The sequence below is a fragment of the Arvicanthis niloticus genome, chromosome 22, assembly GCF_011762505.2.
Source record: "Arvicanthis niloticus isolate mArvNil1 chromosome 22, mArvNil1.pat.X, whole genome shotgun sequence".
Classification (NCBI taxonomy): domain Eukaryota; kingdom Metazoa; phylum Chordata; class Mammalia; order Rodentia; family Muridae; genus Arvicanthis; species Arvicanthis niloticus.
In genome coordinates, this window is record NC_133429.1 from 3,886,038 (window position 1) to 3,899,806 (window position 13,769).

The window sequence follows — 13,769 nt, forward strand, 5'->3', positions numbered from 1 at the left end:
CAAACAAGCCAGCAAAATGGCTCACAGGGCAAAGTGCTTATCATGCAAGTCTGACAACCTGATGAAAAGAGAGAGCTGACTTCACAGTGTTGTCCTTTAAGCTCTACATGCATGCAGTGTCCTGAGTGTCATGGCACTTGGGGACCTACACACACATCATACACATGATAATAAATCCGTTGTTGTTGTTGTTGTTGCTTTTGGTTTGGTTTGAGACATGGTTTCTCTGTGTACCCTTGGCTGTCCTGGAACTCAGAGGTCCAGCTGCCTCTGTCTCCCAAGTGCTGGAATAAAGGTGTGTACCACCACTGCCTAGCAATAATAAATACTTTTTAAAATTAAAGTTATTAAAAAACACACACACACACACACACACACAAGCCCAAACGCACCTTTAACTGCTCTGAAGACAGCCCGCCTCTCCTGATGGAGCGGCACCAGCCCCAAGGTGCAATTCTACAACACCACCCTCTCACCCATCTTGTAGCCTCCCTACTCTCTCCCAAGCGGCACACTGATACTTAAGAGTCATTCCTCATTGTCACTACAAGAAGGCGCTGTCACCTGCATTTGAAGAGTAAAATCTCAGCGCTGCAGCCAGGCTTCCTGTAGTGTGCACAAGATGAACCCCACCCATATCAAAGAAGTCAACCCAACAGACACTGAAAACCCTGTGGTTCTTAGTTGAGAGCCAAGAGCGCTCACAACTAAGAAGCGTAAAACAGAAGGTCTGAATCATGGGTGCCCTGACCACTGTACACAGCCCTGGGCCACAGTTACTCACCCAATCACCTCCGGATCCAGCTCCCGACGGACTCGGGATTCAGAGCCAGGGCTTGGCCGGTGGTAGGGGAAGACCATGGCCTGGCCACGCGCGTCCAGGCGGAAGCGCAGGGAGGTGCGCAGAATAGCGCTGAGTCGCTGCAGGAAGTCAGCACTGGAACGCAGCAGCTCCTCGGGAGGCAGAAGAACTGTGAGGACCAGAACCCCTCGGGCCAAAAGGGCCGGAACTTCGCTGGCACAGTCCAGCCCATCCCAGCCACACTCCTCTGTGTTGCAGCCCTGGTCGCAACGGCCATCTGCAAAGTGGTCCGCACAGTACTTCTCATAAACCGGGCTGGGGACAGAGAACACAAGGTCAGAGATTCTTCGGGTCACCTAAATGCACACACAGAAGAGCAGCACTGGCCAGTGCTAGTTGTGAGGCTGTGAGGAAGAAGGTCTTTACATATGCTTTCTGCAAATGCAGTAGTTGTCTGCATAACCACAAGTTCTGTGTTCCTAATTTGAAATACTTGGGACTAAAACTGTTTCAGAGTTCAAATTAGAGTTTTGGAATATTTGTATATGTGTTTAAATATTATATATGCAAATAAATGCAGTGAGATATCTTTTTATAAATATTTTAAGATAAGATCTCGTATATCTCAAACTGGCCTCAAACTACCTATGTTAGCCAGGCAGGCTGGCATTTACCTCTGATCCCAGTACTCCAGAGGCAGAGACAAGGACGCCTCTGTGTGTTCAGGGGCAGCCTAATCTACATAGCCAATTCCAGGCCAGCCAGGGCTACATAGTAAAACCCTATTTTTAAAAAATAAAACAAAACTATGTGTAGGTGAAAGTATAAATGGGCAGAGGCACATATGTGGAAACAGGCAGATGAAACCATCAGTGCCCCTAGTGGTAACAGCTGTGAAAAATGAAGGGACGGCCCATCCGACAATCCAAAAAACGGACTGACAGACAGACTGGACAGATGTGGCTCACTGACAGAGCAACGTATAAATGGACAGAAGAATGAAGTCGGGGGCTCACTTGCAGGTGCGGTCGCGGCCACCAGAGTAGCAGTCAAAGTTGTCATAGAGGCAGGCGGGAGAGCTGCAGGCCGGGTCGCACCGGTTGTTGTTGAAGAGACGCCAGCACTGCAGTGCCTCACACTGCCTCCAGGGGTCGTCCACGTTCAGCGAGCAGTCACCGCCGTCCCAGCCACAGCCTGGACTGTTGCACTCGCGGTCGCAATTCTGGTCCCCACGCTTGGCCTGGCAGGCCGCTCGTGGGCACCGTGGCTCCTCAGGGACTTCAGGGGCTGCGGAAGGGGTCTCGCAACGCGGGCCGCCCCAGCCCGGAGCACATACACAGCGGAAGAAAGGAACACTCTGTACAGGTAGGCACGAGCCCCCATGCAGACAAGGAGCAGCGGCGCAGCTGGCATTAGTAGCTCCTGAGGGTGATGCCCTAGAAACCCGGCAGGAGGGCCCGGACAGCCCGGGAGGACAGGCACAGCGCGGCCCACGGGCTGTCTGCTGGCATGGGATACCCACTGGGCACTGCAGCTCTCGACAGGAGCGTGCCACTCGCTCGCAACGAAGACCCCAGAATGGCTAATGGTGGGGTAAGGGGACCGACAGAAAAATTGATAGTGAGGAGAAACAGGAAAGGGGAAGAGAGAGAGAAGGGTGGAGGTCAAGACTTGGGAAATGATGACCCTCCCTCTCCCAACCTCTCCAATTTCAGCAACCTCCCCTTTCCTCTGTAGACCTCACTTTGAAGATAAGCCATGGACTTCCCCAGAAGGCAACAAGACCAAGTCACAGTTCCACTAAGTTACACTCCAAACCACATTCAGCATCTCAGAACCTCGTTGTCTTCCACTTCTCCCTTATAACATATGCTTCCCGAAAGTCACCCGCCTTCTCTTTCCCCAAGAGCCTCCGCCTCTACCAGTCACACCTACCGGGACACAGTGACAGGTGAAGGTCAGCCCACCTCCACGGCCTAGGCTGGTACGGCACTGGCCTCCATGCTGACATGGCTGGGACTCACAAGGGGACAGAGCAGTCTGACACCGAGGCCCTACAGAACAAACAGATGCAGACGGATCAACTACAATGGCAGAGCCACATCAGGTTCCTGGCCAGTCTCTCTGCCATGCTTACCTGTGAAGCCAGGATGGCAGACACAGTGGAAGTCCCCACCTGCATCTTGTAGGCAGTCCCGGGTATGTGCTACATGGCAGGCACCTGGGCGACACTCGTTGATGTCTGCCTCACAGTGCAAGCCTGTGTAACCTGGGGGACAGTTACAGCGGAAGCCACCCACCAGGTCCACACAGGTGCCATTGTGTAGGCACCGGAGGCCTGAGTCCACGGATGGGCCTGGACCACAGTCATCCTCATTGATCTCACAGAGAACTCCTAGGGTGTAGGGGCGTGGTCAGTGGAGGCTACAGACTCACCCTCTTTCCTGCCCCCCAACCCTGGCTTTAACATACCCAGTGTGCCAGGGGGACAGGAACAGAGATAGTGGGCCACAAGATCTATACAGGAGCCTCCGTTCTGGCAGGGCTGGGAAGCACATTCATCTATATCATCCTCACAATTGTCACCAGAATAGCCAGCTGGACACTGTATCAAGGCAAGAAAAAAATGCACTCAGCCCCTCGGGACACAGACATGCCTGGGCATACCTGCGAGCACACAGAATCCCACCGCAAAAGGACACATACTGACATCCAACACACAGGCAGTATAGGGGGGCAGACTTACCCAGAACAAGGAAATACACTGTGCTTGTTATTTTTGTGTGTGTGAACTTGAACCAAACCTAGACATATCTGGGAAGAGGGAATCTCATTTGAGAAATTGCCTCCTTCAGATTGGCCTATAGCATGTCTGTGGGGGCATTCTCTTGACTGCTATTGATGTGGGAGGACCCAGCCTACACTGGGTTATCCCATCCCCAGGTGGGCCTGAGCTGTATAAGGAAACAAGCAAGCCAGAAAGCAGCATCCCTCTGTGGTCCCTGCTTCAGTGCTGGCCTGTGGCTCCTTCTGTGGCTCCTTCTGTGGCTTCCCTCTGATGGGCAGTAACCAGTAAGTTGAAGTACATCCTTTTCTCCCTCAAGTTGCTTTTGGTCAGAGTGGGACTGGGAAGGCCACCAGCACACTCAGTACAGAGGGACATATGCTCATAAAAACACACAGGAAAAATACTCAGGTACTCCAAATCACATGTCCAGACACAATGACAAGTCACTCAGACCCAGAGAGAGACACCGAACTGAAGACAGAAACTCACATGCCCCAAGTCCACTCACGAAGCCATGAGGGTTAAGAGCTGCAGAGATGGTTCAGTGGGTAAGAGCACTTGCTGCACAAGTGTGAGGATTTGAGTTCAAATCCTCAGGACCCACTTTAAAAGCTAGGTGTGATATGCTGTCTGTAACCCAGGTGTGGGGTAGGGGAGACAGGAGGATCACTGGGACTCACCAACTACCAGCCTAACTTGAGGTTCAGTGAGAAAACCTCAAGGGAACAAAGTAAAGTGATAGAGGGGAAACCTGATGTCTTCCCCTGGCCTCTGCACACACACTCCTGTGTATACACAGTGCACACTCACAGACAGATATCCATAAGAGGGGGAAAAAAAAAGAATACTAGGCTTGGCTGCACACTCCTTTAATCCCAGCACTCGCAAGGCAGAGGTAGGTGGATCTCTAATAGTTTAAGCCAGCCTGGGCTACATAGTGAGACTCTGTCTCAAGAAGAAAGAAAGAAAGAAAGAAAGAAAGAAAGAAAGAAAGAAAGAAAGAAAGAAAGAGAGAGAAAGGGAGGGAGGAAGGAAAGAAGGAAAGAAGGAAAGAAGGAAAGAAGGAAAGAAAGAGGAAAGAAAAGACATGCAAACAAGTATGATGGTGCACGCCTCTAATCCTAGAGGAAGTTGGAGGCTAGCTTAGACTACATAGCAATTTCCAGGACAGCCAGGGCTTCATAAAGAGACCATGTCTCAAAAACCTAACCAAAAATAAATGCAATTTTTTTTTTTCGAGACAGGGTTTCTCTGTGTAGCCCTGGCTGTCCTGGAACTCACTCTGTAGACCAGGCTGGCCTCGAACTCAGAAATCCGCCTGCCTCTGCCTCCCAAGTGCTGGGATTAAAGGCGTGTGCCACCACTGCCCGGCCTAACGAAAAATAAAAATAATTAAAAAAAAAAAAAGCCATGCAGACTAGGGATGAAGCTGAGTGATACAGAGTGCTTACCTACCTCACTCTGTTCTCTCACACACAGAGAGAGAGAGACAGAGAGAGAGAGAGACAGAGACAGAGAGACAGAGACAGAGAGACAGAGACAGAGAGACAGAGACAGAGAGACAGAGACAGAGAGACCCACACCAGGACACAGAAACACACCCAAGCATGATTGGCTTCCCTTCCCTCCACCTGAGATGCACACTTACCTCACACACATAGCCCCCCATGTAACCACGGCAGGTGCCCCCATGCTGACAAGGCTGGGCTGTGCAGGGATCCACCTCGTGTTCACAGTGACTACCAGTACGGCCCTCTGGACACACACAGTAGTGGGAGTGGTCCTTGTCCATGCACTGTCCACCTCCCTGACACAGCTGCTCCAACCGCACCCCTGAGAAGCAGAGACTGATATCAGTCATAGAGGTGGTCATGCCACTTTCCTATTCCGGACACACCACACATGCATCCAATATCCCTGCTGGCATCAATCCATAGTGTCTCACCCACATTCCAAAGGGCTGTCAGGCAACTAACTTGTCAGCTAACCTGGTCTCTTTCCACCACTTTGATGACTCTATCAGCTCAGTCACACACACACACCCAGCTGTCTCACTGTGAGGGATACAATGACATCCTGGCCAGCTATTCTACAGTCACACACATAGGAGCTACACCCCTCATTAGTCCCATATGTTGTATGACACTCTCATTTAGCTTATACTAGCAAGAGGTATGCACCACCCTTCAGCCCCACATACACCACATGCTCCCCTCACCCATCTGGGCTGCAGCCTCCATGCAGGGTAGGCTTTGTATGTCACACAGACGGCCACTCCATCCAGGTGGACAAATGCAGTAGGCCCCAGTCTGGACACAGCGACCTCCATTCTGACAGGGTGCCTGGCTGCACCAGTCCACTGGGTCCTGCAAAAAAAAAACCTTCAATGTCAGGGCTGGGAGAGAGACCCTAGAAACAAGATAGGCTTATCCCTTTATGATACCCCACAGGTACCCGCCTCATTTCTGGACTCTTCCCCCAAGGTCCTCAGACACCACCCACCTGACACTGACTCCCAGTGAAGCCCTCCCGGCAGGTGCATTCAAATCCTGGGTTGGTGGGGTTGCAGATGCCCCCATGCAGACAGGGCCGGGAGAGGCAGGGGTCAGCCTCATATTGGCAGTGTGTGCCTGTGTAGCCAGGGCGACACAGACAGCTGAAGGAGTTCACGCCATCCACACAGGTTCCTCCATTGAAGCAGGAACTGGAAAAATAGGACAAGAAGGTCAAGCTCTACCAACCCTTCTAAGTGCTTTCCAATTTTGGACCCTTGCTATCCTCAATAAGCTAAAGATCTTGCTTGGTTCCTTCACCCATGGAGCCTGCCTCAGTCTAGGCCTCAAAAGAACTGGAGTCTGTGACTTCCAACCAGCCTTGCCCATTCCTTCATCCATGTGACATCATCATCAGATCCCTCAAATAGATGAAGAGTCCATGAAGCCCTCTCTGGTCCCCCTTCAGTCACAGGCCCCTGAGTTTCCAGCCCATGCTCCACCAACCTGGGACTGCAGTCCAGCAAGTCATTCTCACAGTGGAAGCCTCCATAACCAGGTGGACAGGTGCAGGTAAAGGAGGCCACATGATCAGTACAGGTGCCAGGACCACAGGGGCTGCTCAGACACTCATCCACATCTCGAGCACAGCGAGGACCAGCAAAGCCATTGAGGCAAGAGCAGGAAAAGGAGCCCACGCCATCCTGACAGGAGCCACCATGGAGGCACGGGTCTGCAGGGAGCAGAAAAGAAGTCTGGTCATTCCCTACGCCCACATCAGCCCAGCCTGACCTAGCTGTGCTTTACACAGAGGAAGACTCAGGAAGAAGCCAGAAGGGACAGTCCTTTTTGTTTGCTTGCTTGTTTTTGAAACAGGGTCTTACTATGAGGTAGCCATGGCTGGTGTGGAGTTCAATATGTAGACCAGGCTGGCCTTGAACTCAGATAAGCCTGCAATCTGCCTTCTGAGTGCAGAAATTAAAGGTGTGTGTGTCCCAGCCTATATGGGACACTCTTGGTCAGAAATCAAAGTTTGTCCCCTTTTGTGGTCAACCTCCCTGTACAAGGTGTCCTCGGACCGTCACATGAATGCCATGGCACACATGTACAATACATACACGAGTAAGTAAATGTAAAAATTATTTTTTTAAAAAAAGCTCCTTTGAGCTATAGAACTGGCCCTACCTATTCTGAAGTTAAGAATCTATAAATTCAATCAGTAGATGAACAATAGCTAAAATCAGAGATTACCCAAGAACAGAACATGCACAGTATTTTTTTTGTTATTTCCTACACAATAGAATATAACAAACACATACATGCTATGTACATTGTACTTGGCACATAACGCATCTAGAGAGACCAGCAAGATGGCAAGATGGCGTTAACAGGTAAAGGTGCTTGCCCACACAGGACACCTGCCTGAGCTCAGTCCCTGCAACCCACATGGTCGAAGGAAAAAATCAACTCCTGCAAGCTGTCCTCTGATGTAGCATGTGCATGCTCTCTCTCTCTCTCTCTCTCTCTCTCTCTCTCTCTCTCTCTCTCTCGCTCTCTCTCGCTCTCTCTCGCTCTCTCTCGCTCTCTCTCGCTCTCTCTCGCTCTCTCTCGCTCTCTCTTGCTTTTGTTCTCTCTCTCTCTCTCTCTCTCTCTCTCTCGCTCTCTCGCTCTCTCGCTCTCTCTTGCTTTCATGTTCTCTCTCTCTCTCTCTCTCTCTCTCTCTCTCTCCTCTAATTTAAATTTAAAATGAAGTCTGGGTTGATGACACGGCTCAGCATGGGTAAATGCACCTGCCACCAAGCCTAACATCCTGAGTTGTAGCACCAAATCCCACATGGCAGGACCATACTGTCCTAGAACCTCCGCCCATGGTACATACACACCTACACACATGCACACAATAGTAAGTAAATTTTTTTAAAATAAAAAGTAAGTTATCTAGAGATGATTTAAATCATCTGGGAGGATATGCAGAGGTTATTTGCAAAAGTAAGCCATTTGACAATAAGGGACTTCGCCCATAGGGTCTATAATCCATGGAGACTGTGGGGCCAATCTCAAAGTACCAAGGAATACTTGTAGTGGTACTGCCTGCTCTGATTCCTGAGCTCGGCACAGGTCTGTGGTGATGAGTGTAGCTACTACAAGCCACATGAGGTTGATAGGCCTTGATATCGCTGCCAGTCCAAATAAGATAAGCTGCAAATGTAAAACACATTTAGCAAAATTCAAATTTGGGGGGTCTTATATGTGGAAATGAAAATATTTTTCTATAATGGCTTAAATAAAACATATTTTTTTAACTTTTTGTTTCATTCTTGGATTATTATTGTTATTTAGTCTGTGTGTCTGTGTGTGTCTGTGTGTGTGTGTGTGTGTGTGTTCGCACTCATGCATGCGCATGCATACACATGCACATAACAGGCATTTAGAGATCAGAAGAAAACTTGTAAGGCTGACCTGGGTTCATCAGGTTTAAAGGCAAGAGCCTTTCCCTGAAGAGTCATCCCACCAGCCCGTTACTTATTTATATAGTGGTGCTGAGGAGAGAACCAAGGTCCTCGTGCATGAGAAGAGTGACAGCTGTCAGGAAAGTCAGGAAACAACAGTGCCAAGAAGTATGACTTGATGAGTGGGTTCCCTGGGGAAAGAAGCACCCCAAAGATCCCTACACTTACTGGGGTCACAGTCATCAATGTCCTGATCACAGAAAGGGCCAGTGTATCCCCCATGGCAGATGCACCTGAAGCTCCCCGGCAGGTTGGTGCAGGTACCATGGGGGCCGCAGGGTGAGGCACCGGCACACTCATTCACATCCTGCTCACACCGTGGACCTGGAGGTGAAAGGGGAAGCAATCAAGGTTACAGGGGTGAAGTAGGGTCTGAGGATGCTGCAGCCCAAGAACCTGCAGGCCGAGGCAAGGAAAGGCAAAGACAAGCCGCTGTCCCTGGGCATTTGGCACATGCCACTCCAGAACTATATTCTGCCTATCTCTTTAGTTATTGAATACATACTCTGAAGTCACCCCTTCAAAAACTTGTCATCAAATGTCAGGTATCCCAGCATCCTCAGTCCCATATGGCTCTCTCTTATCCTGAGCTGACTCAGATGGGCTGTGAATGTCTGAATCCAGCTGTCTTTCCCCAGAATGAAGCACTGTTGAAGGCAGAGCAGGGATGAGTCCCCTCTGGGCTCCCTGGCATTACCCAATATGGAGCAACATGCAGAAGAGGAGGAAGAGGAGAAGAGAAAGAGGAGGCGAAAGAAGAGAGGAGGAAGAAGAGTAGAAAAAAAGACAGGAGGAGGACATTAGTGTACCTTGCCAGCCTGAGGGACAGGAACAGACAGTCAGCCGGTTAGGATCAGACTCACAATGGCCTCCGTGCTCACAGAGGCTTGGAGTGCAGGGGGACAGCACCTCACACTGATGTCCTGTAGGGGGCAGATAGTTTAAATAGTCTTGAAAGGCTCACTGCTCCCAGCTCCCCATCCCTGAGTCCCCACCCTGATATTTAGAAAAGACAAAAAAGAGAGAGATTAAAGAAAGGAAGGAAGGAAGAAAAGAAGGAAGGAAGGAAATACAGAAGGGACTAGACAGATGATTCTGAAGTTAAGAGTACCTCATGCCCAATCATGAGGACCAGAACTTAGACCCTCCCACCTGCATAACAAACTATAACTCCAGCTGCAAGTAGGAAGAAAACAGGAGGATCCCAGGGACTCACTGGCTTCCAGCCTACCCAAGACAGCACAAACCCCAGGTTCAGGGAGAGACCCTGCCTCAGAAGAATAGGTAGAGAGTGAGGAAGGATGACATGCATGCCCTCTTCTGGTTCTGGCCTCCACACACAGACACAGGACACACAGAGACACTCAGGACAAAAGGAGCTAAGCAAAGCTTTAAAAACAAAAACAAACAAACAAACAAACAAAAAGCAGAAAAGAAACATGAGAAACAAGAGTGTTGATGGCCTGGGGGGGAATATGGGGACACACACCCTGGAATCCAGGGGCACAGGTGCAGCGGAAGCCTTTTCCATCACTGGTGCAGGTGCCACCAGCCTGGCAGGGCTGGGAGTCACAGGCATCTGGAGCCAGGCTCTGGCTGCAGCGAGGGCCACTCCAACCGGGCTCACACACACAGCGGAACCTGGTGGGGGAGGCAGCGAGGTGTGGCAGGTGGCTGGAGACCGCAGATGAGGGAGTTGGGAAAGGGCCTTACCCGCCTGGTGCGTCATGGCAGACTCCATGACTACAGGGCTTGTGGGCACAGGGATGGTTCGCAGGTAGGCAGAGTGGAGGCAGGGAGCCAGGTGGACAGAGGCAGTGGAAGCCATTCTCCCCATCCACACAGGAGCCACCCTCTCCACACGGGCTGGATGCACATTCATTGATCTCCACGTTGCAGAGGGGCCCTGGGAAGTGTACAGGCAACTTCATTCCAGAACAAAGACAGTGGCACCAACTGAAGGAGAGGGAACACCCTGCTCTGCATCCCACAGCTGACCCTGACCTCACTTTGGGGACAGAACAACAACCCCATACCAGTGACTGAACAACCTCAAGATACTACAAGGTAGGTTTTCTGGCTCTCTCTCTCTCTCTCTCTCTCTCTCTCTCTACCTGTCTCCCTTCCTCCCTCTCCGTATCTCCACCTCTCCTTTCTCTCTCTGTTTTTTAAAAAAGATTCATTATTATTCATTATTTATTTATTTATTTATTTATTTTCTCTGAGTGCTTGCACATGTGCTAGTGCATCATGGTGTGGTCCTGGTGCCCATGGAAGCCAGCAGAGGATGTCAGACTCCTGGAATTGGAGCTATAAGCAGTTGTGAGGCTCACTAACTTGTGCCTACATAGAACCTTCTATATTCTAGGGTCTTTGGTACAGAAAGGTACTCTGCATGCTACCAAAAGAGAAACATAAACACCAAGCCAGCCACAAACCCTTTATCTACAGTGGTGTCCTGCCTCCAAGCTATGCTAGGGCAGTAGGGCACAAAGCTTGTGGGAGCAACCACCCAATGCCTGATTTGACTTAAGGCCCACCTCACATGATGGAACCCATACCCAATACTGCTTCAGTGACCAAGAGCCTGAGGCTAGTTAGCCCGTAGGGCCAGGGTAGAACCAAATACTACTAGTCTTAAGAGGAAAAGAAAGTATTGATAAAATGACTCCTAATACCTCACAGATCAGTGCCACCACTGATTACATCATCATATTGCATCATCATTACATCATCATTACATCATCATTACACCATCACAGTTCAGCCATCATTACAGAAGCTTCTTCCTGCAGCTGATGGGAACAAATACAGAGCCCCCCCACCCACCCACCCACCTAGACTGTATGCAGAGAGTGAGAGATTTTGAAACACTAAGGGGTGTCTCATTCAAATCCCTCCCCTGCGGAAGACAAGGCCAGAGACTGGGAGCCAGAAGGGATGGAGGAAATCAGGAAATAAGGCCCTCTAAATCAACATTGTCAAAGCTCAGATGAGCTCACCGAGACTGGGGCAGCACGCACGGAGCCTACACAGGCCCACCCCAGGCCCTCTGCCTGTATATTACAGTTTCCAGTTAGGTGTTTTTGTGCAACTCCTGAGTTTGTGGATGAGTGAGTTTCTGATTCTTGTGTCTTCTCCTGGGCTCTTTTCCCTCCTGGTTTTGTTTTGTCCATTTCTGATGTATTATTTTTTTGTTTGTTTGTTTTATCTTATTTTATTTTATTATTTAAAAACCAAAAACAAAACCAAGCAGTTGTGAGTTAGCATGTAGATGCTGGGAACTAAACCTGAGTCTTCTGCAAGAGCAGCAAGTGCTTGAAACTGCTGAGCCCTCTCTCCAGCCCTCTCTGTATGTCGTTTTATTTTGAAACATGATTTGGCTATGCAGCCCTGGCTGGCCTAGCACTCACTGTGATGGTCAGGCTAGCTTCAAACATGCACTAATCCTCCTGCGTTTGCCTTGTGAGTGCTGGGGATGACCTTGATAAAGGAGAGAAGGGGACTTAAATGGTTCACTGGGGAAAAATGCTTGCCGCCAAGCCTGACGACTCGAGTTGGATCCCTGGGACCTATACGGTAGAAGGAGAGAACCGACTCCACCCAGTTGTCCTCTGACCTCCAGATGTACACAAAATAAATAAATCCTAATATTTTTTTTAAAAAATAAAGTGGGGGCACCCAAGAGATTTGTGGCTTAATCCCTATCTTACAAGGGCTTCCACTCCATGGCAGCCACCTACTCACCTGTGAATCCAGGCTGACAGACACAATCATAGCGGTTGATGCCATCACGGCAAACTCCAAAGGTACAGGGGTTGCTGGCACAGTCATCAATGTTGACTTCACAGTTCACACCTACAGGGAGGGAGGAAGTGTGGCAGGAGTAGCTGCTATCGTCAAGCACCACTTGCAAACTCATCACGGACACCCACAGGCCCTCACGTACTGTCATAGCCCAGCCCCAGCCCCCACCTGTGGTTCCTGGAGGACAGCGGCAGAGGTACTTGTCCACCAAGTCTAGACATTTGCCCCCATATCGGCAGGGCTGACTGCGGCACTCATCCACCTGGCTCTCACAGCGTATGCCCGTGTAGCCTGGGGCACAAGCACACGAGAAGCTAGCAATGCCATCCACACAGCGCCCGTGGTGGCAGGGATCCGGAGAGCAGTCATCCACGTTTCGCTCACACAGAGTGCCCTCAAAGCCTGCAAGAATGGGAGATCAGAGTCTGACACTTGTCCATGGCTACAGACAGTCTCAGCCCAAGTCTAGCTCAGCTCTCAGGCCTCACCCCTACTCCCTTCCATTCCGCCCAGCTCCAAGCTCTGACCCTGGCCCAGAACCTCCCACTTTAAATCCCACTACTAGCTGCACCCTGAATCTTGCCAAGACCTCTGCCTACCACCATCATCAGCTTCACACTCAAGTGTCACCGGCCCTGCCCTGGCCTCACTGGAACCTGGCTCTGAGGCTATCCCTAAGTGTGTTATTGGTCCTTGACACCCATCAGCCCACCAGCCCACCTTCTGGCTCTTGCCACAGTCTCACGGTCCACCCTCACCCTCTGCACAGCGACACTCATAGCCGTCAGGCTGGTCCACACACTTGGCACCATTCCGGCAGGGGGTGCTTGCACATTCATCCACATCCAGCTGACATGTGGACCCACTGAATCCTGGAAGTGAGAAGTGGATGAAAGGTGACCCAAATAGTTAAAGCAGGTAACCTGATTTGTTTGAATGGGAAACCCCCTTGGCCTTGTTTTAAATCAGTTTCAATACAGACTAGCCCAGAGAGACAGCTCAGAAGATAAAGGTGTTTGCCAGCCAAGCTTGACCACCTGAGTTCAATTTCCAAGATGTACATAACATAGTAGAAAGAGAGAAACCACATACACAAAAGAAGTAAGTAACTAATTACTTTTTGAAGTTAATTGTCTTTTTAAAGTTCAATATTGTCACAACCTGACATGCCAGGCTCCCCATCCCTGGGTCCTCACCTGATGGACAGGTGCAGCTGAAGCCATTGACTCTGTCCTTACAGACCCCACCGTTGACACATGGGCTGCTCTGACATTCATCGATGTCCACCTCACAGTAGGTCCCTGTGAAGCCTGGAAAGGGATAGGATGAGAGCTCTGAAAGTTCCCTCAGGAGGCCTCTTCACTTTGTTT

At 50.2% G+C, this 13,769-nt stretch overlaps 1 protein-coding gene across 1 annotated transcript in view; it reads right to left on the minus strand.

The window, feature by feature from the left end:
• The window catches only part of Notch3 (notch receptor 3), a 41,356-nt gene that overhangs the window by 16,636 nt on the left and 10,951 nt on the right, over positions 1 to 13,769 (minus strand). Inside the window, exons 9-25 of the mRNA XM_076919637.1 lie at positions 13,596 to 13,709; positions 13,158 to 13,271; positions 12,568 to 12,801; positions 12,340 to 12,450; positions 10,306 to 10,498; positions 10,082 to 10,233; positions 9,402 to 9,515; positions 8,761 to 8,916; positions 6,590 to 6,815; positions 6,093 to 6,294; positions 5,809 to 5,956; positions 5,239 to 5,423; positions 3,275 to 3,407; positions 2,940 to 3,197; positions 2,738 to 2,856; positions 1,819 to 2,384; positions 785 to 1,117 (exon numbers count right to left, since the gene is read on the minus strand). Of these exons, the coding sequence (XP_076775752.1) occupies positions 785 to 1,117; positions 1,819 to 2,384; positions 2,738 to 2,856; positions 2,940 to 3,197; positions 3,275 to 3,407; positions 5,239 to 5,423; positions 5,809 to 5,956; positions 6,093 to 6,294; positions 6,590 to 6,815; positions 8,761 to 8,916; positions 9,402 to 9,515; positions 10,082 to 10,233; positions 10,306 to 10,498; positions 12,340 to 12,450; positions 12,568 to 12,801; positions 13,158 to 13,271; positions 13,596 to 13,709 (3,358 nt within the window). The remainder of the gene's footprint in view (positions 1 to 784; positions 1,118 to 1,818; positions 2,385 to 2,737; positions 2,857 to 2,939; positions 3,198 to 3,274; positions 3,408 to 5,238; positions 5,424 to 5,808; positions 5,957 to 6,092; positions 6,295 to 6,589; positions 6,816 to 8,760; positions 8,917 to 9,401; positions 9,516 to 10,081; positions 10,234 to 10,305; positions 10,499 to 12,339; positions 12,451 to 12,567; positions 12,802 to 13,157; positions 13,272 to 13,595; positions 13,710 to 13,769) is intronic.